Source organism: Eretmochelys imbricata, chromosome 7, assembly GCF_965152235.1.
Source record: "Eretmochelys imbricata isolate rEreImb1 chromosome 7, rEreImb1.hap1, whole genome shotgun sequence".
NCBI classification, from domain to species: domain Eukaryota; kingdom Metazoa; phylum Chordata; order Testudines; family Cheloniidae; genus Eretmochelys; species Eretmochelys imbricata.
Window position 1 is genome coordinate 10,268,805 of NC_135578.1, and position 23,301 is coordinate 10,292,105.

Below are 23,301 nucleotides of genomic sequence, written 5' to 3' on the forward strand. Positions count from 1 at the left end.
ATCTCAGCTGGCTTTCCTGCCTGGGCATCTTGCCAAGTGGACCGGACTGCGCCTCATTGTCACTTCTGTTCTATGGCACTTGCACCAACTGCTGTTATTTTAGGCTTCAGGAAATTTTCTAACCACTGGATAGGCTCCAGAACTGTGCATTAATAAGTTGCAGATTGGAGCACTGTAATGTGCATGTGTCAGAACAGTGCCATGGTTTGTAGCAAAGGGGGGGGGGGGACCAACAAAAAACAAAACAAAACGGTAGTTCAAAAATGCTCAAATTGACAGAAAAGTGACCTCTGCACTTCATCAGAAATTCCAGCAGCCTTACAAAATAAAGGAGGTTGCTTTTATCACACACACGTGGAAAAATGGAAACAGTACATCACCTGACCTTAGGTTGCCCCCTTTTTAACCACAGATATTATGTATAAGAACTCTAAATCAACTTAAGATGTATTTAAAAAGGCACCTTTTCTGTTTTTGAGTTGATTTTTTAATCTCTAGATGTATTTTATAATGTAAAGAAAGAAATACTAGTAACTTCTGTAATTGGAATGCATCATTCTTGAAGTCTGATTGTTTAGTATCTTCTGCATGAAGTTCACATAATTTCCTATACTTTACTTGCATCAGGAAACAAGAGCTCAGTGGTTTGAGCATTGGCCTGCTAAACCCAGGGTTGTGAGTTCAATCCTTGAGGGGGCCATTTAGGGATCTGGGGTAAACATTGGGGACTGGTCCTGCTTTGAGCAGGGGGGTTGACTAGATGACCTCCTGAGGTCCCTTCCAACTCTGATATTCTATGATTCATCCCAAGAACAAGCAAGCATCACTTACTCAGGATTGAGTCACAAATATTTGCAGAAATTAACAGAACTTGAACATCCATTTTACACAACTTTAAGAAACTGTGTTACTTCTTTGAACTCTGATTCACTATGAGAAATTACAATTTTTTTTGCTCTTTTAAACACAAAAAAGCCCCAGATGCATTACCTCCTTGCAATATCATTAGCTCCCAAATATAACTCTCCTCTTAGTGATCCCTACACAATAGATTTCTTTGCTTAATGAAATTACTTTTCAAATTTTGCTACACTCAGTGCTAGGTACTTTTAAATTTCAATCTTTTCACATCCTTGAACTCTAATCAACATTTTTTCCAGACTGTGTCAATAAAATTGATTACTTGCAGTTCCGAATTCTGTTCTGCACATGGAAATAAATCCATTTGTTTTGAAGTATTTTCTGAAGAAAAAAGAATTTAGCAATCCTATCTACAATATCTAAAAAAAGCAAACCCCAACCAGACAAAAGAAAGTAATGTCCTGATTTTAGCATGCTGGAAATAGTGACTAAATTCCTGATACACAGATCATGAACCTCACTGTTGTTGGACTGACCGATATATCTTCTTGTGAGGTATTAATGATCCAAAAAGATCATTTCTGTGTTCATTAATACATTAGCAATTCTAACTTGCTGTACTTAAAACACTGTACTATAGCTCAAAAGTGTCTTGATAGCTATGTTGTGATCATATATGTAAGGACCCCTAACTACACCATTGTTGAGATGCCTCATACCTACAAGCAATCTGTTGCTTTTACAAGTTTAATCTAGGTATTAAGGAGGTGATTGTGGAAGCATGTCGATAGAACATCTTCAACCCAGCTGTACATCATATAAACCACTATAGGTGGTGGCAGTCTCCCATGACTCCTAGCAATAGTGCATACCTTTAACTCCCTAATCTGTAATACTACAAAATACTGCTCTCATTTTTTCCAAAACACAAGTGGACTATCAGCAAGGGTCCGACAGTGTTATTCCTAATTACCTTTTTTCACTCTTGATCCTGTGGTTCTCATAATTAGTTACCTGGGGCTGCAATCCAATTTGAAGTGATGACAAGAAAGTGATCCATGAAAAAGTAATAAGTTAAATCCAATTTCAGCCTTCCTCTAATTAAATGCACATGGAACTAATGACTCAAACCCTACCATTTCAGTGATAATGGTAATTAGCGAGGTGGGAGTCACTCTCTTTTTTCAACACTGTAGGTGTAAACCACAAGGTAAAATGGCAGGAAAACTCTCAGTTATGTGTGTCATTTTGTCAGCAATTTACACATTTCTGACCAGTCAAGAATGTTTCATATGTTTTCTTCTTCCATGATGTTTGCAACAAACTCCAAGCCATGTTCTGACACATAGTTAGCCCTAGACTACTCTCTAAACAATCCGGTAAAAAAAAAAATCACATTTAAAAAAATATCTCCATAGATGTTTAACCTACAAGGAGAAAACCTGTAAAAAAAATTGATCTCAGGGTGGTCTAATAGCACAGGGGATTGGGAATGAGGGATACTGGCTTATACTCCTGACTCTGCCTCTTCGGATAGGTCTACACAGCAATTAGAGGTGTGACTGAAGCACGTGCACACTTACCAGAGATAGCTTTAAGCTACCTAGCTCAGGTATCAATCGCAGTGAAGCTGGGGCAGCACAGGTTCGCTGCTCAACAACAAGCCCACCAGGGAGTTTGGGTCTGTACTCGGGTGGCCAACCCATTCTTCCACAGCTTCACTGCTATTGGTACCCGAGTTACCTGAGCTAGCTTTAATCTAGCTACATCTATCTGGGCTGCAATCGCACCTCCCAACTGTAGTGCAGACATACCCCAAGTCACTCCGTGGCCTTGGCCCAGTGGCCATCTCTATGCCTCAGTTTACCCATCTATAAAATGAAAATACTTGCTGACCATACGCTGTGTTGCCAAACTCTCACAATATTTAGTAGTAGCAGTATTTATTACTTGTATTACCACAGACTAGGACCCCATTGCGCTAGGTACTGTACAAACACGATTTTCTGAACAATTCCACCTGCTGGAGTCACATAATTACATGAAAATCACAGCTTTCATTTGAGAAAAACATGTAATTTGCTAGCCCCCCTGGTTGGTAATAGAGCCAGAATAAGGTGAATCACAACGGCTCAAAATCCAGACACAAACACACACACAACCCCATATATATTTTATCAAATGAAAGGAGTTACAAAGCTTCTTTAGTAAAAAACCAATAGATACAAAATGAAGAATTCAAATGGAGGCTACTGAAATTTTTATTAGGAAAACCATTTAAACCTTGCAAGAGTGAAATGCTGGCCCTACTGAAGTCAATGACAAAACTACCATTGACTTCCAGGTGGGGTCAGGATTTCACCCCAAATCTGCAAGTGGCTGTCACGTAGATTTAAGAATTACAAATAAATACATTTCTAAAAAACAAACAAGTCCCAGTTTCTCCTTTATTTAACTGCTAAGACCTGAGCTCAGCGATCTTTGTTTACCACTAGTTAAATGTACCACTAATATGTAAAATGTATGCAGATCCCTAGGCTTTTAGTTATGCCAACAGTTGCACAAGAAACACAGAACCCTGCACAAGGGTAAAATTATTCTTCACTTCACCTTTAATTGCATAGTGAGTTGCCAGTTAAATTTCTAATTTCATTAAAAAAATTAAAAAGGAAAATGCCCTTAAAATTTGTAACCACCTATAATTTCACACTACTGCTGATTTCTACATCACATCTTGTGTTTTTTTGCTCTTGATCTTATCTATTTCTCATGATATTGATAAGAGGTACCAATATGATACATCATGTGGCATTAAGCTAAACAAGAGAACAGCCTAAAGCATGTTTTATATAGCACCAAACAGGAATGCTAAGGTGAAAAACCGCCCTAACCAAAACATCTGCCATATTCTTAATAGAACCCTTCACCATCAACGGAAAAAAAATTCTATCTCGGTAAATCTCACAACTTTTTATCTACCACATAATGATTAACATTTAATCTGAAAAAATGCATCATCTTACCAGTTTCAAATGCAAAATCCTGCCCTGAACTTTGTAAATCCATTGTAAGCCATTATGTCCAACTTTCAATTCAATGTAACACACAACACTTACTACTTCTTTTTTTAAAGAATATTTTTAGCATTGCCAAAATACACATGCACTTTTACTTTCTTGGGAGAAAATGTGTCTCTTGATTTGTTTCCAATGTATGTATTCATGCCAGCAACTAACATGCTTAAAGAACCAAAATGAATAATCACCAAGAGAATCAGCAATTAAACCTGCAAATTTTAATCAATAAATAATCTATTAACATACAAGTAAATTTGTCTTGGCTGGGTAAAACGTATGAATTTTCTGGGCTCTCAGCACACGTGGTTGGCTCAAATAATTGTTTCACATATACAAGGGAATATGACATCCATGGCAAGTATTTGTAAGATTTGCCCCTTCCTCACCTAATTTTGTGGTTGTGAATTCCACCTCCCAAAATTGCTCGTTATTAAATCCATTCCTTAACTTTTATTTTCTTTTGTTTGTATCATCAGGCTGTGAAACTGGAAGTCACTGCCAAATATAAGGCAAGGAAGTGTGAGATATGCTCAAAATATGAGTCATAGTATATTTGGAGATTAATTTTTTTTAAACTATGAGAAGAACACATCACCCCTTTTCTGTCCAAGTTCTCATACACCAAATGTCTAAAATTTGCTAAAACAGATCTCTGGCTGTAGCAATTGAGGTCAAGAGATATTGAAAATGACCAGTGTAAAACATGCTTCTGCGTGAAAGCTATTCAAGGTATGATGTCCTAATTAGACCATAGGATGCTAAGGTGTATTTAAATGCTCTGGCTATTTTATCAGTGAATCACAAGGTACATGAGAAATGATTCTCAGCAAGGTGATAACAAATTAGCTTCATAGCACTGCACTAGACTAAAATTTCCACATCTGTTTGTGCCAGTCCGGTTTACATGACAAAGCTTGCCAGCCAGTATTAAATTAGAGAGCCTGAGACTGAGATTTCACTTAGCAATATTCTGCAGCCACCATAAATCGTATATGTATGAACTACATTCAGTATTCCTATCAAGCTGGCCTAACCTCCCTGCCTGTCAACTCATGAACTCAAGGGTGGGCAGGGCCACAAAGCGTCTTATTAACAGAACCAACATTCTAGATTAACTTCTTCCCTTCCCCCCACATTTCATAGAAACAGAGCTCTAGACAACACTCATTAAGGCTTTTCTCAGCAGTGCCCTTGCCAAGCATGTAAAAAAGCAGATCAAAGAAATTTCTATAGTATTCTGTAATGGACAAAAATAACTAACATCCAGTAAACACGGTACCTATCCAAAGGGATTAAATTTTATGGTCATTTACTAAGTGCAAAGACAACTTGATTCATTATTTAAATAAACGTTCTAAAATGGGCACATTTTTGGAATGGAAACTATACAGGTTGATTTTGTAAACTGTATGACAGAAATGATATCTCCTATTTAGAGCAATGTGATCAGGCAGATGATGATGTGTGTGTTTGTGTGTGTTTTTCTCAATAATCTCAAACGAATGCTCTAGGGTGGTTGTCTTTTTTGTTTTTTGAAATAATACATTCTCATTTTACCAAAGCATTCAGGGTCTGTTATATGCAAGAAGACTTGCAGTATGTTTAAGACTGCAGAAGCTCCAGGAGTGAGGGAAAACAGAATGGGCAGTCATTTGAATCAGTGAGTGACAGGCTGGGCCTGCTCTCTGTATACATTAATAAATTAGAATTTTAATTGTGTCTCTGACTGCCGGAGCTGCTTCAGTACTTTAATATGTACCAACAATTGGCTATGTTATGGAATTTGCAATGTGGCCTTCACTGTTGACCTCTGCAACACAATTCCCAGTCTGACTACGGAAACTGTTTGGTTTGATCCTTTCAACTTATTTGAATCCTGACAAATAAGCTCACAGCTGAAAGGGCAACACAGTCATATTTCATCCTCTGGAGCTATTCTTAAGACATCTGCACAACAAAGCACTTCTTTTACTACCTGACACTGGACCTAGCCAGCACAATATCTCATTAAAAATGTCCCCAGTGGAAGAGTCTATTAAAAGGCATACGGATCAGCTATGGATTTACCAAATAAAATGTTTTTGGAAGTGTTAATATAACCGTTTGGATTACAGTGCTCCACACTTCCAATAAAATTTATATTTGCCCATCAACAGAACGATTCATACTTTCCAAAGGAATAATAGTTTAGATATATTTATAGAGAGGTGTTGCCCAGCAGACTGAGCACGAGTTGGGAGCCAGGAATTCATGCATTCTAATCCCACCTCTAAAATTTCCTTCTGTGATCTTAAACTCGTCATTCAACCTGTCTGCCTCAGTTTCCCAACATTGTGATAATGGTACTTACTTATTGGACTATCCTCCTGGAGATGTTTTGGGGATTCATATTTACAAAGAGCATTGAAGATAAAGTCACCACTTAAATGCTACAAATTACCATTACGGCATCAAATTCTTCAGTTAACACTTAATGCTTGCTCAGGCAAAACTCTCACTGAATCTATTGGGAGTTTGAGTAAGGACTGCAGAATTTGGCCCACAAGCTTTATTTTCAAGGTCTGTAGTGACGTTGGCTTTATCTTCCATATTCTACTTCAAGTTGAAAGATAATAGAAGCTCTACTTGGGGAAGAAAAGAATCTGAATCACATATACCCAATGAAAGGCAAGAGATGAACTAATGCAGTCAGAGATCGAGGTACAGTAGTACAGCAAATAAAAAAAAATAGGGAAAGCAACTCAGACCTGAGTTTGACAGTGCACTATGGCAACAGAAACAAAAAAAACAAACAAAAAAGACCAATATAATTTTGGGCTACAAAGGCAGAAGCATCAGAGCACAAAACAGTGAGAAAACAGCCCCTCTCTGGCGGACTCTGATGTGACTCCACTTGGACTCCTGCATTTAGTTGTGGACACCTCATTGCCAGAAATACACTGAGAAACTGGAATTCAGAAGGGAATAATAACAAAAGTTATCATCAATAATAAATAAGAAAAATGATCAGGGGTCTGGAAGGATTGATTTATTAGAATAGATCTAAAGAATTAAAGACGTACAGTTGGGCAAAAGAGACAGCTATGTAGGGGACATGATAACATCTACACATTTGAAGAGTTTGAACATGAAGAATGGAGAGCAATTGTTTAGAGCAGTGGGCTCTGGGAGGGAGTTTGGGTGTGGGCTCTGGGCTGGGGCAGGGAGTTGGGGTGCAGGAGGAGGTGAGGGGCGGCGCTTACCCCTGGCAGCTCCTGAAAGCAACTGGCGCATTTCTCTGGCTGCGGCTCCTAGGCGGGGAGGACCAAGGGGTCTCCGTGCGCTACCCCTGCCCACAGGCACTGTCTCACAGCTCCCATTGGCAGGAGCTGCAGAGTTGGTGCTCAGGATAGGGGCGCCATGTGGAGGCCCCCTGAACCTTCCCCACCAGGGGCCACAGGGACATGCCGCCACTTCCTGGAGCAGAGCCAGGGCAGCCAGGGAGCCTGTCTTAGACCTGCTGTGCCTCCGGAGGGGGAGGAGTTGATGAGCAGGGACCATGGACCCCCTGAAGTACCCTCGGGGGACTCCCAGGGGTCTGCAGACCTCAGTTTGAGAAACACTGTGTTTAGAGAGTTACAAGGACTGTAATTTAGACAAATGGGATGAAATTAAGAAAAGGATAATTTAGGAACCAGGGAATACTTCCTAAGTGTCATGTTATGTTATGGAATAGTATTCTAAGGAGACTGGTGAAAATCCCACTGTTACTTCAGGCTTCTAAATACTAGAATTGCAAAAACAACAGGAAACATAATGTAGGGAACAATCCTATATTGTCATTAACCAGATGACCTATTTGGTCGCTCATATCTCTAGCTCCCATAATTTAGCCATCCTGACTAGTAGGCTACAACAAAAACCACACATTTATGCATATTATCTTTTATTTGGAGATGGTCTATTGGTTTTAGCCTTCTGAATTTGTAACAACCCTGCAAAGCCTAATAATATTTAGGCTTCCTAAAGAAGCTGCAAATATAGGACCCCTGTTGAGGCTCTACAGCCCAAAATACAGTAAAAAATTATTATACAATATCATAATGGTTTCAGAGTACTCTTGATGCAGCAAATCGATGGTTTGGGTGAACATGGAATGTAAACGGAACAGTCTTCAAATAAAAATGTTCAAGTCTTACAACAATAATGGACTAGTAGAACAAAAAAAACCCATTCACTTCTGTGATAAATCTTCTTCACCAGCTCCCAATAAAGACATAGGGACATAGGTTGTCAAGATATAGGTCTATACTATGGGCGGGATCTTGAAAAGCACCCAGCATTGACCTCACTCTGTGCCCACTGAAGCCAACGGGAGTTTTGGCATTGACTTCAACTGAAGCCTATTAGGCCAAAGCAGAGAACTTGGCAAATCTCAGCCTAAATTTATATAGTACATTGTTCCTTATCGTTAATTAGCAATGTCTTTGCATACATACACCCACACCCTTTTCTTACCTGAAGGGCTGGTTGTTTGTCATTCCTCTTGGGTGACTTTAATCCACTAACTTGTTGCTGCTGCTGCTGCTGCAGTAGAAACTGGCGTGCCACCTGCAGAGCCTGGAAGAAAAGAAAGAATTTTAAAAATTGAGTTTGTACTGTACAAAATTTGGAAAGCTGCGTGCATAGTATTTGATCAGGACATCCCCTTTGAACATCAGATGCTGATCTACTCCCAGAAGCACACTCACCAAAGAAATCCTGAGGCATGTTTGTGCTCACACTACAGTGGCTTCCATTAAAAATCTGAGCACGCACACACAATGGTGTGACACACCATCCTCTCTCCCATGTTACCCATACGGAAATACGAAGATCGTGGAGTTCCTGCTGCTATGTGGTAACGGTGTGTAACTGCTGATTTTTCCATGGTGACTACTGTAGATTTATCTAACTGTATGTAGCTGGAAAGGCCCAGACATCCCATCAGATTGGCTTGGATGTTGGGCCCTAGGCAAATGGCTTACTATAAAGACTTGGCAGGCTTCACATTCTTTTTGTTCCCAACTGGGCCATTATAGTCTGGCATTTGTGCAGCAAAGCAGGGCAGTTAACTGGATTCTCCCTTCTAGGAGGGGTGTTAATACATGTGCTGTACATCATTATAACAGGTGCAGTCCTCCTAGGGCCAGGATAGGCAGGAGAGGTTTCTGGAAATTTACCATAGAAGGAGCAGCCAGAGGCAGTGGCATTAGGCAAGAGAGACACAACGCAATAAAAGGAGGCGTTCAGGCTAAGGAGGCACTGCTTTTTAATGTCAATAATGCTTCTTTGTAAAGGCTCGGTTGGCAGTGGGAGCCATGTGAAGGTAAGGGGGAGAGAGGGCAGAGAAAAACAGCCCAAGGAGAATGTGCTGTATCCCCTGCACCCCAAAAGAGTCCGACAAGATTGCGGCACATCAACTACAGAGCCCACGAGCAAGCTTCAATGGGAAGTGAGTAAAGAGCAACCAGGGAGCGTTGTACCTTTAAGAGGGGACTTAAGGATGAGGCCTGATTCCTGGGAGAAAGGTAAGAGACAGATCAGGTATTGCTGGAACATTATGAAACACTCCCCCAACACTGAGAAATGGGCTCAGAAATGGAGCCAGGCAGCCGTGAAAAGCCTACACTGCTTGACAAGGTGGGGGAAAGAAGGGAGGAGGAGACAGAAAATGGGAAGAATGTCCCTCCCCCTAGCCCATTTGCAGACGCTTGGTGCACTCACCTGCATTTCAGATGCAAAGGAGAGGGCCACTGGAGAGAGCCTGCCTTCAAGAGCCAAAAACTATCTGTGGGGGACATCTGGAAATTAAGATGCCTAGAAGAGTTGCCTGGGACCCTAGCCTGCTGTCTCACTGGAGGATTCACCATTGCTGGACTCAGGGTTTCTCTGTCTCCTTGGAGATGTTCAGTACATGTGTAGGTGTAAAAGTGGGCAGACTGAAGACTTCATTAATGTAAAACAAGAAAAATAGTCCCATTGCAAGATGCCTACATGGAAGGAGGGAGAGAGACTGCCACACTCCTGCTGTGTACGCTCTTGGAGACATTTAATTAATGCACGTTCGATGGAGGAATGAAATTTGTTTAGGGGTTTCACTGTGTAGGTGTGTGTCTCATGAATGGCTTCTTCTACATGTAAAGTGTTAAATGTACAGGATAGTTCCTAGATCAGCTGGGAAAGGCTTGGTGATGAGGAGAATTTCTACATGAAGGGACCCACTGACTTCAAAGTGGCTCTGAGGATGCTCAGCACCGCACAGGATGGTGCCTTCAAACAGCAAGATGTCACTCTCTTTTAAACACACACCTTCAGGACCAGAGCCTGGCTTCACGAAGGGGCCTGACAGTCACTGCGGCTGGCCGTAGGGGTTTCCCTGGAGGGAGCGAACCCCCAGGTGGCAAACAGCCAGTGAGGCCTGCTCTTACGTCTTTCCCTCCCAGCCCCCAGCACTGAAGTAGCGAGGAAGGGAATGTTGGTTGTAGCATCACTGCACTACAGCAATCAGCCTCTGGCGAATTCGTCCGTGGGACTGTTCTAACCCAGGGTTTCTCCAGCCAGGGGTCGGGACCCAATATTGGGTTGCCAGAATGTTTCAAAGGGTCGTGTGACCGTTCCTGTGGCTCCCATCCCACAACGCTGGATGGGCTCGCCTCCCTGCTCCAGGCACTGCAACCTCCGGGGGCGCAGCACCGCTCAGGTTTGGCCCAGCCGTCATGACGACGGAAGCCCGGGTAGCCCAAATCTGAGTGAGTGGCGCTGCGACCCCATGAGCCAGCTCCACTCACAGAAATCTGGTCCAATCAGGGAGGTGGGGCTTAACCTGAGCGGCGCTGCAACCCCAGAAGTTGCAATGCCCAGAGCCACGCTCAGTCACCCCCACAGCACAGGAACTGCAGGATCCACCACTGTGGGGGGAGTGCTGGGCCGGACCCAACCCCCTCCAGGGGGTAGTATCGGACTGAAACCACCCTAGGGCCTCCGTCCTCAGACTATTTACAGGGCCGCGACAGGCCACAGACATTTAAAAATGGGTCCTGAGCTCCAAAAGGTTGAGAACCACTGCTCTAAACCATGTGAGGGACAGAGAATAAGGCTCAAGAAAGGGGAGGCACAAACAGCTTCCTCCTGCTTCTGTGCTTACTGAGTGCAGCTAAGGATTTTGTCTCTTCTCCTTTCCCTGCTCCTGCCCTTGATTTCAGTGGGAGAGGAAGGTACACACTGGATTTTCGGAAACACTCAGCACCTTGCAGAATAGGGCTCCTAGAGTGCTGAGAGTTTTGCTGTACCCTTGTTTCATGGCTGATTTGCCAGTGCACTATGGAGGAGACCCTCCCCTCATATCCTGCCTTCATTCACCTTGATGGCGCTGTTTTCAATATGCGCTTTAATAACAAGTCTTTGTCAGATCAGTAAAGATTTTAAACACGGCTGTGTTTTCGAGCAGAGATTGGTAGGGTAAAAGTAAACATAAAATCAGATTCTAAATTTAGGGATAGCCATTCAAAGCTCAGTGCACCTGCCACACACCGAAGAAAATGGCATTTTGACGTGCATGTGTATCTGCGTCCTGTGATCCTTAAAGGGTGAAGGAGCGTGAGAAGCTGTCAACTATGCACACAAATCATATCGTCAAAGAAACTGTGTGTGCGCACACGTGTACGTGTGCAAGGACTATTCTGGTAGTTCAGCCTACAAGACAGAGGATTCTATTGGCCATGAATTAATAAAATCCAGCAGGAATGACTGGGAGATCTTACAGTGGAACTCGCTATGCATAGTGAAGGCAAAATATATTTTTAGGCTTGGACTGATTAGATTTTTTGCTGTAAATGTCTATTTCACCATATTCACAAAACAAGGAAAATAATATTTCCATTGATGATCATCAAAATTTACAGATAGACAAAGTCAGTAAAATGCTGCTGGAGATCTTATTAGAGTTTGATTTAGGGATATTTACTTTATGTATTTTGACATGTGACGTTGACAATTTGTGTTTAATAGTTATATAGCTTTAGCTTTTTGAATCCCAACATCTACAGTCATTAAATAATTATCTAACCCCCACATAATTTCCCACAACAGTGAAAATGTAAATCAATGAACACAGAAAAATGCTTAGATCCCATAATCTTCTAACTGTGAAAATTAAAATTGATAAAAAAATTTAAATGCTTAAAAATAATCAATATTATGCTTTGCAATTATATTTTAAAAATGAATTCCTCCAAGTCGAGTTATTTCTATTTAATTAACCTGGTTGGTTGTTAAAATGCCTCAACGGGTGGGTCAGGAGCAGCAGAAAGATTCCTACATGGGTTATGGGGATGGACAAAGAATACTTACCTACTTAACAGTGGTGTTGTGCAGCTTATTTAATTAATTAATACTTGGTAATGCACTCTGAGTTTCTCAGACAAGAAATGCCATACAGTACAAATGCAACATATTATTATATATTAAGACTGGTTCTACAGAAGAATAATTCCAGATAAAAGTGCAATCAAATGATCATTTTAGTTCCCAGTAATTAGATTCAATAGGCCAAAAAAAAAAAAAAAAAAAAAAAACCCCAACACAGGATCCTCTCTTTAAACATATATCAAACAATCAGCACATCCCTAACCTTTCAAGCTACAGCCTTTTTGAATAAAACATCTTCAGCTTATAGATATTATTCCAAAAAGAACCAGCCACCATATGTGTTGTCTCTTTGAAATACAGTTGCTATAGCAGACCTTGCATGCATTTCATGTGATATGATCATATTCTATCCGTTCTGGCAGCTGAGAGGTTGCACGACTAAAACTGGCTGCCAGAAATTTTTGAAGATCCCCAGAACAACTAGCCGTGTAAGAAACGACTGGCTTCTACTCGAGCTGGCTGTGAAACTCTCTGCAGCCAGACTGATGATTGCTGTGATCATGAAGCCTTAAGGCCAGATCTCTCCAAGTGGAACAGTCCTGCCCTAAAGCTGGACAGCCACACACTGCCCGACCCAAGCTCAGTGCTTTGGTCAATTAGCTGGTCAGGTAGATTGTGTGGGTAGGGAGCAGCTGAAAAGCAGCTTTCCAGTCTAGGGTTGCCAATTCAGGTTGGATGTATTTCTGGAGGTTTCATCACATGACATAATCTTTAATTGAAGATTAACTTTTAATTCCTGGAGACTCCAGCACAATCCTGGAGGTTTGGCAATGCTATTCCATTCCCATACCCCAGGCATGTGCCTAAATAGTGAAGACCTGAAGATAGGTGACCAGATAGCAAGTGTGAAAAATTGGGACAGTGGGCGGGGGGTAATACGTGCCTATGTAAGACAAAAGCCTCAAACACTGGGACTGTCCTTATAAGAGCAGGACATCTGGACACCCTACCTGAGCAAGGACAAAACCAAACCAGGCTGGACTCCTTCACTACCCCCTTCAGCTGCTGAGATCCCGGCAACTGAGTGAGGACAGATCTGACCCTCTGATTACTTCATACAGCTCTTTCCTGTCCCTTCACAAGCACCAGCAGATGATGCGAGCCAGGAGAACTCCCTCCACCAACCCCACCCCACTACCAGCACTGAGAACTGGTGGTGTGGAGGCAGGGGGTGAAAGAGGTTCAGAGCAATCCCACAAGGAGAGATCAGTATAGGGAGAGGGCAGAAGAGGAGGAGACAAATAAGGTTGGGGAAACAAAGGGTGAGAGCAGCAGGTGAGGTGCAGAAGAGAGTCACAGAGACTATGTGAGAGGGAAGGAGCAACAAGGGAAGGAGGGAAGAGACCCTACCAGTGTGTTGGGTCAGCACTCGGGCAAGCAGCGGGAACTAAGACAGCCCAGAGGAATGCAGTACCAAACAGCACTTTCCATATCTTCTCCTTCGTGATTTGGCTCTTTTGCTTATTAAGTCCAACAACAGATAAGCCTGCCTCTAAAATGTGGAATGTTGCTTGTGGAGAGGAACAGCTCCCAGGTACGGTGCTTACTGCCAATCTGTACCAAGCTACCATTAGGTCTCCATCAGTACTGCTTCTTCCCAGTCACTTTGTCTTCCTCTAATTTTTTCTCAACTTTCTCCACCCCCACCTGAGATCAATGCCCCTTGGCGATGTCATCTTAAAGTCTAAACCACAGTCGTCACACATGTGGGGAAGAGAAAGAGGGGTGTGTAAAAGAAAAGAATGATTAGCTTAGTAGGGAAAGCGTTAGCCTTCTTTCTTCACTTCTGCAGACGCTATGTCAAGCCCATTCGGAGTACACCTTTAGAAATTAATTTGCTGATCTCAATTCAGCCCCAGTGGACGGAAGCCATCATTACACCAGCACTCATCATTTAATACAATCCAACAATCGCTGCTCAGGAGAGAAAGTGTTTCAAAACTAGCTCAGTTCTGCATCACCTCTTTTCCCGTAGACACAATAACCACTCCTGTGCAAGGCTTAGATTTACAGGTCAGCTTGGGAAACCTGTTGTGGCTGCCAGCACCATAAAAATACTCCAAGCAAGTGTATAAGGAAAAATTAATTTGACAGCAAATTCATTCCCTAAGCCATCATCAGCACAAAGATTCACAATCAAGACTGTATTTGAATACACTATCCTGTATGAGTAGAAGGCATGTTTTTATTTATATATAAATTCATTGCTGATAGGTGTTAGACTGTCAGCAATGGAGACTAAAGCCCTTTACCAATCCATAGGACTATTACACAGCTATCTTTCCCTTGCTGCCCTGCTCACCTGCCTTGTTCTTGCCTGGTTGAACGGGGCACGAGAGGGTAGTTCCTTACCCCATTTGATACTTGCTTCTGCCAAGACTGGAAGCAGAAGTGCTGGTACCACTAACCGCCAGCTGTGAGAACGGTTTTGGTGACACGGTTGCCTCTTTGCTAGAAAGTGGACAGACCCCACCAAGCTCATTTCACAAAGACCCCAAACAACAGTGAGCATGCTCTTTTGTTAGCGTGCAGCTGTCAGGGAGTGTCCGTTTCTACGGCTAGAAAGACAATTAAATCCTGTATTTCAGGGACTTTGTAAAAATAAACAACATAGTAAGTGTCCAAGTCTTGGTGTCATTGAATCCAGTGAGAGTTTTACCAATGACTTCAGCATAATGCTGGCACAGCATCTTTCGGCCAATGCTCCCAATGCTCGATTTATAAAGGATATAAGGGAGATACTTCACTCACCACTGAAACACAACCTATGGGATGGAAGGCAGCAGCCATTTAACATTTCCCAACCAATTCTACATAGAGGGGAATACCTTATCCCTTTGAGATGATCAGGACATGGTGGTTTTTGTTCGTTTTCTTGCCAAGTTAGGCAAAATGCAGTTACTCAGCTGTTTGCCCAGGACACCCAGTCTCCTACAGCTTAAGTTGTTGCTGATATCGAACACTTTCATTATGAGCAACTCAATCTTTCAATTTCCACAACCATTTTAAAGTCATAAACACAAGACTGGGGGGCAACATTTTGCTCTCAATATAAATCTGGAGCAACTCCAATGACTTCAGAAAACCAGCAGCTGCTAATCTGAGAAGGGGATTAAGGGTGGGAAACACTGCAGGGGGGAAAAACGGTAAAAAAAAGTTTTTTACAAACAGAAGGGCCATGTAAATGTACAGTGCCGTGTACAGTCCTTACAGGAACTGTACATTTGAAAAATAATTACAAAGTCCAGCCCTACAGAGCCTCTTGTTAACTGTTTCTCTTCAATATACGATGGCATTGGCTCTCAAGCTGTTTTTCCATGAGACCCTATTTTTATCAAAGCAAATGAGCTCCAGCACCACCCTCCAGGTTCTCAATATTCACATCGATCAGCTAGTAATGAAACACCCGACTACTAAAGGATATACAGTTATGGTAGCCTGGACCGAGCACACTTCAGTGAGAGGCCTAACACACTCCAGCTTGTTTCTCTCCCCAAAGCTTTTCCAGATGCAGTAAGGCTGACCCAGACAAATTGCAGAGTGGCATGTGAACCCTGGGAAACAGGGGCCCATAGGCCCAGGTAAAGAGCTCAAGTGGGACTGTACAGGGAAAGGAAATAATGGCTCAAGGGAAGCCTCCATAACCCTAATCTACTTTTCCAATCTTCTCCTGTTTGAGCCCCCAGCCTTGAGGCAGACAGCAACCACCTCCTCTTCCCCGCATATGGCTCCAAGCTACCTGGGCACCACTGGGGGACATGAGGTGAGAAGGGAAGAAGAAAGGGAATATTAACAGCAGAGGTTATAAAGTCTCTCTGCACTCAGTGCTAGCACCAAAACCCCCCCTGAGCAGGAGTTGCTACTGCAGGGGAAACCCGGTTGAGTCCCTGCAGCTCTAAAGAGGGCTAACAGGGTGAAAAATAATGGCCATTGATATGAACAGGCTTGGAAGGATTAGATATTTATCAGTAAATGTAAATGTCCATTTCACTCTACACAGACAGAACAAGGGAAAATAGTTCCATCGGTAATAGCTGAAATTTACAGACAGGTAACATAAGAAAGTACATGAGAACTTGCTGGAGAATGGTATCGCAGCTTGATTTAAGGATTTCACTTTACATTTTGACATATTCGGTTGACAGTTTGTGTGTGTTAACAGTTATAAAACTTTAACTTCCTGAACCCCAACATCTACTATCATTAAATAGCTATTGTCTGACCGCTCCTCTCATAATTTCCCAGAACTGTGAAAACTTAAATAAACAAAACTGAAAAAAATGCTTAAAAATAAACACTGATATTATCTGTCAAAATTATGTATAAAAAAACAACGAGTTCTGCCAAGCATAGATATAAAGGAGCTCAGACTAGTTGATTGGACAGGCCCTTACGAATCTACGAAAGCATGTGAGTGAGACTTCAGTACATGCTGAAAGATTCACAGGGAATCAAGAATTTGGATTTGCTGACTGCCAAAGGTCTAAATAAAAAGATGGACAAGAGTTTTAGGCCCCATGCAGACCAATCCATGCTCAACCGTCATATCCCTCAAATGCCCCTCATTCCAAGGGGCATCACTTGATCTAACTCCAGTGCTACCTGTACGTTTCACATACATTTTGTGCCCCTGCCTGTATTTTTGTGGTTAATAGTTATTTACATCAGAAATAGAGAACCACAGGTTACAGAATTTACAATACAGAACAAAATCCCTATATGCTTTTCAATTCCCGCATGGATCTTTTTTTATGTCCCTTCTTTTGGGACTTTGCCACAGGTGCTGCCCCATATGTGGGCCTGGGTAGATGGAGAGCTATCCCCAGCAATAAGCATAGGGCTCATAGTTTGAGAAAACCTCCTCTCTGAGGGGAAAGATGGTAGTATTTAAGCAGCACGTTACTAGTAATCAGGGCTGATAACATGGCAGCCTGAGGAGCATGGGTAGCAGAAGCAGGAAGTGACCTCTTTGCCAGTATCACAGTCTTACTGTGATTTTAATTATACTCTTAAACAAAACAAAAAACAAACCCCAAAAAAACCCCCAAGAAATCAAGACCATGCCTGGAAAGAGAGTATTACCCTAACCCAGACTTCCAGATGTGAGACATTCCTCCCTGACCTTGCAAGAATAACATGAAGTCATGTTTTCACACAATTAGACCTTTTAAAAAAATCCCTGCAGTGTTTCAGGCACAAAAAGGTTCTTCAGTATCAGACACATAAGATTTCTTATCATCCATTTTTCTTCAAGTTTAACAACATTTTAGTGGCCTCAGGCATAGGCTAAGTTAGGTAATATTGCAATGGCAGCTGAACAGGCCAGCTCCAAACCACTCCTTTTCCGTGGAGACCCTACAGGGTTTTCTTGCTTCCATTCAGTCACGCCTGGGAAGTGCTGTTAGATTCAGCCAGTATTTGTCAATTGTCTCCTCTTTCGCAGCTCCCAACCATCTTTACACACTACTCCGTTCCACAGCTCCTGGGACTGGAGAAGCACAGTGCCATCACCAAGCTCTGAAGTCTGGATACACTATAGTTTCAGGGTTGGTTAATTTCACTCCCAATCCTTTTTCTTGTGCTCCTCCCCTTACGGCACTTTTCCTCTGGGAGCAGCAAGTGGGGATGAGCAGAAGGGGGGGGGGGGAGACAGGCAGGCAGAGTCCACCTGTACGCTGGAGTGTAGCATCACTGCACCTTGGAGACGCTGAGGATCAGAACAACGTGTGGAGAGTGAGGGGGAACAGAGCAGTATGGAAAAAGGCGCAAAGCAGCAGCACCAGGTGCTCGTCCTCTGGGAGGAGCAGAACAAGGGGAGGTGAGCAGACCCAGCTAGCAAATTGGAAAGGAACCAAAAAGAAGAGGCGCCCAAAGAGAAGTAAAATACAGAAGATGCAAAGAAAAGCAGATGTTTTCTTCCAATGTCTGATTCCTCCGCTCCTCGTAAGCCAGTGCTTTCAACCCCTTCCAGAACAGGAAAACATGCAACGGCACCTCTCTCCTCTCCACCCCCTTTTCTCCATCTCTCATACCCTGCCTCTGATTTTTCTTCCCAGTCTTGCTCTTTTTCTCCTCAGTTAACCCCTGTTCTTGGCTACCCTTCCTGCCCATATCTCCCGCCTGTCCACTCTTCACCTGTCCTCCACCCATTTGTTGCAGCACAGTTGTCTCTGGAAATCTGGCGTTTACCCAAGGGACATTGGTCAGCTCTGTATATTGGTGCTGGGGGAAGGAGAAGCTTTGATAAAAATTAATTCATTCATTACAGAAAGTAGTGATTGGCTGGGCCTGACTGCCTGGCTTAGGCAGATGGATGTAGCCACACACTTCCTGAGTGATTCCTTTGCTGGAGCAATACAGGGACCATTATATATTTATGCACATTCTTTTTTAACAAAGTGTTTATAATTTTCACCACTTTGTGCCCCTGAAATGTCTCCTAGCTCTACATAGGCCAACAGAGAGGAAAAAAAGTTATTTTTCTCCCACAGGCCCAAATCCTTCTCCAAGGGCACAGCTGTGTGCTGAGGCGTTTCTCTCCAGAAATAAGGGGAAGTACAGCAGAATAAATAAGAATCCTTCCTTCCAACACCACAGAATGGCAGAGGAGTCACGCCAGAGCTGCCATTCTGTCATCTGCATTGGAGTATCTTCTATAATGCTTGTGCCCTTTCTAGGCAGAGAGAAATGGCAGATTCACCATCCCTGCCCTAAATCCTGATGCTCATGGACACACTGGAATCCCTCGCAGAGCCTAGCTCCCTAAATCCTGTCCCTCCAAAATAGAACCATGGCCCTTTGGCTTCAAGAAGGCCTTTCTAGCATTCAGAAGAGACATGGATTTGGCTCCACACAGCTCTGTCATTTTCAGATGCTGCCAGGTATGCAGGAACTACCCAGAAACTATGAAAGTTTGCAGGTGGGGCTAGGAGGGTGGTTCTTGTCCTTTCCATAAATGCTGAGAGGTGAAAGAAAGGAGGAAGACTCGAAGCAAGAGACGATTGGATGCGGGGCCCAATCCAGTTATGCCACAGGTACCAGTGAATCTAGGACCAGCGCTGGCAGCAACAAAGGCTAGGAAAATTCTACTCTCTAGTCACATCTGAAATCTTCCGTGGCTCTCTTACAAAGTAACAGGCAGTAATGGAGTAAAAGGGTTTGTTCCACACTTCTCTCTTTTATTGCAAGAAATCATTATCGAGACTCGCCAGAGCCACTTAAACATCACCTGGTAAAAGGTTCCCAAAGATCAAGAAAAACTTACCTTTATATTGGCAAGGAAAGGCCCAGAACGTTTGAGGCCTATCCCAGCGACAAAGGGGGGTTGAGTGAACACATCCTGATAGAATGAAAGCTACCTGACAAGGGCCTCAGCTCATAATGCAAACTGAACCCGAACTGAACTGTTTGAAGTATGAAAAAAATCTTATGAGATGTCCAGACGGTTTTTGCAGGCTAAAGGGGAACAGATAGCCTGGATCAGTTTCTGAACTTCTGCATGTTTATCCAAAGTGAATCAGACTACTGAATATTTGGAGGACCAGCCACGGAAGGTTCTTTTCGGGCACCAGAAGTCAAGGAAATTCTCATATCCAAGAAAAGGTCCTGTACGAGTGGACACTGCCTTTTTGTGGCTATGATGTAAACTGTATATTGAACAGGGCTGCTTGTATGTTTCCATTACGTAGCCAAGATATTTTAAATATATTTTTAATCCTCGTTCTGAAACATTATAGGTCAAAATTGCATTCAGAGGCTCATGGAATAAAAATCCGATCTTCAACACAGCAAAAGTGTCAACCGCCTTAAGTTCTGTACTAACACCAATACTGTTTTTATAAATTCTGTAATTATCCAGGGATGGAAAGCATAGTGGCAAAATTTGCATGTGAGACACAATTACTTAGGTTAGTTGAGACTTGTGAAGACTGTAGGAACTTCAAAGGGACCCTCTGTTAACAATTGAAAGACACTGAATGTTGGCAGGAATAATGTTAACTACACGTATACATTATTGGATTCTGAATTATCTCTAACCACTCTGGAAGAAGACCTCACCATCACTGTGGACATCTCAAAGCAACCACTGTTCAGTGCACAGCAGGGGGTCAAAAAGCAAACAAAATGTTAGGATCTATAGATAATGGTATGGAAAATAACACTGCAAATATTACAATGCCATTTTACAACGCAGTAGCACAAGCTAACCTAGAACAGTGTGTTCAGTTCTAGTAACTTTTTTTTTAAATGGTAAAGCAGAAATAGAAGGCAGACATTCAGTGAAGCTGTCCTACAAGAAATTTAAAACTGATCAAGGGATTTTTTATTTATTTATTTATTTATTTTAAAATGCAACAAATTTATCCTTTGGAACTTACTTTTACAAGCTACCACCAATGTCAAGAGTGCAGTAGCATTCCAAAAAGGATTAGACAGTTGAATAGATAATAATGAGAACATCCATAGCCATACACTAGAAAAAGATCAAAATAAAAGAGGGTTTGGACCCTCATGCTTCAGGGCAACAGTCAACCTCTAACCATCAGGGGTCAGGAAGAAACTTCCGTGATGGGCAGCTTATTCCATAATTCTCTGTCTTGAGGCTTCTTGCATCTTCCTCTTAATCATCTGGTAATAGCTATGACCAGAGATGGGATACTGAACCAAACGGGCCACTGGTCCAACCTGGTATGCTAATTCCTATGTTCTCTTACACACCCTGCACTGTTGACACCACCATACCCCCTGTTACTCGGGCCCACAGCTTGACTGTCATATTTGACTCTGCTCTCCCTCAAGATCCATAAATCGTGGTTGTGTTTGAAGTGTGCTCCATTACATCTCTAAGACATGGCCTTTTGTCTTTGTTCACACCTTTAACACTCTCATAATCTCCTATCTCAAGTATGGTACCCTCTAGCTCTCTGCCCTCCCAGTCTCTCCTTCTTCGGGGCCCATTCAAAACTCTAATGCTAAGAACATTTTCCTGACTTGTTGTTCTGATTATACCATGGGCCTGCTGAGACCCTCTGCTAGCTCCCCCTTCTCCACTGCATCAAATTCAAGCTTTTGGTCCTTACCTTACCTAGCCCCTCTCTACTCATCTGTTCTTGTGTTCTGTCATGTCATCTTCTACCCCCATACTAAGCCTACAATGCCAGGCTCCACTGCCTGTTTGTCCATTTCTCCCATAAACTTCTTTGTGCTCACAACCGTTATGCAAGAAATACCCTCCTCAAACTAGTTTCATAAAGCCACTGCTTTGTCCTAACTCAAATCCTTCCTTAGGATCCACTACCAATGTGGATCTCTTTATGCAACTTCAAAGAATCATACAATTTTTCTTTTTTGACCATAATCTAGGTCCTTGTCAAAAAGAATGACCCTTACCCTAGATAATACACTTAAGGTACAGTAGCAAGTCACTTAGTATTACAGACTAGGGGAGCTAATAAACACACGAACTGACATGCAATTCTAAGAGACAAAGAGAGATTCTGAAAGCAAGTCAGTCTATTAAATTTATACCTACCTGCACAATGTGAAACAAACTGCATCTCAGTTTCCTTTCACACAAATGTCAGTGTGACGGAATAAAGCCCTGAATGCACACCCTACACACTATTGTAATAATCTCTGTACAATGTATGCTTTGTAAGATATCATTTGAAAACTCATAACTTGCTGATCAGTATTGTCCTGATAAAATAGGTGTAGCAACATTGTACGTGACGTTATAGGATTTCCCTGTATGATGTTTGAAACTCACGTAGCACCAAACTGGTTAAACAGGTCTATCTCAAACGAACGAGTATATGTTTGCCTTAATTTGCATTTAAGCAGTAAACAGAGTCATCAAGCAGGGAGGGAAAACAAAGAAAACTCAAACAGGTGGGAAAAAACAGCAGAGAACATCCTTCCACACAGACTCTGTCTCCGAGCTCCCAGACAGAAATGTTTTTCAAAAGTTGAACAAACTACAAATAGCAGGGCAAACACCCCAAACACCTCCCCCTGCCCAGTCTGTCTCTGGCATCACACCTAAGATGACAAAGGAAAACATCCACTGGACTCAGGGGGAGTGGGGGGTAGTCCTGATCTGAAGAGTTTGGTCAATAATCTTGCTGGAAGCATGTGGTGAGAAATTTCGCATAAATCTAATAGTTTGTTAAGTTAGGCACTGTTAAGTGTTTTATCTTTATTTTTCTTGTAACCATTTCTGACTTTTATGCCTCATTACTTGTACTCACTTAAAAGCTCTCTCTCTGTAGTTAATAAACTTTATTTTACTAATCTATTGGTTTTAAAATGAAGTGTCAGGGTAACTCAGTTTAAGATTATAAAATGGTATATTATCCCCTTCAAGGAATAATGGATTTAAAATATTTGTACTGTCCAGGAGTGGGCTGGGCAGTACAGGACACACATTTCTGGGGGGGAAGTCGCTATTGAGGATATGTTGGGGTCACCCTACAGTATAACCAAGGCTGGTGAGAGCCAGGTTGCAGCTGGCAGGCTGCAGTTACACACAGGCACGCAGGGTGTGACTTGCATCCTGGGAGGCTGTTTGTAAATTGCCCAGGTGGGACCTATTTCAGCAAGGCATTGTAAGGCACCCCAGGTTGCAGGACAGGGGTGGCAGGGAAAAGGTGACAGCCCCCCCCAATGGTCTGAATTGTACCCCAGTATGTCACCATCTTAACTTGTTTCTTTTAATTCAGTAAAAGCACCTTAAAACATGCAACCTGCTACCCACCGATCAGACAACCCCTTATTTTATTTCTTAAGTTATTTAGTTTATAGTTTTTCACAGAAGATATATTCAACATTCTCTAAAACTCTCATTAGAAGCCACATACCGTCCACGATGATATTAATAAGAATTGTATTAAAGAGAGAGAGTGTCTGAAATGGA

At 42.4% G+C, this 23,301-nt stretch overlaps 1 protein-coding gene across 16 annotated transcripts in view; it reads right to left on the bottom strand.

Annotated features, from left to right (window-relative positions):
* Positions 1-23,301, bottom strand: part of FOXP1 (forkhead box P1) — a 495,960-nt gene that overhangs the window by 129,006 nt on the left and 343,653 nt on the right. For all 16 annotated transcript variants that reach the window (XM_077820968.1, XM_077820967.1, XM_077820966.1 and 13 more), the window contains one exon: positions 8,436-8,537. In XM_077820968.1, the coding sequence (XP_077677094.1) occupies positions 8,436-8,537 (102 nt within the window). The remainder of the gene's footprint in view (positions 1-8,435; positions 8,538-23,301) is intronic.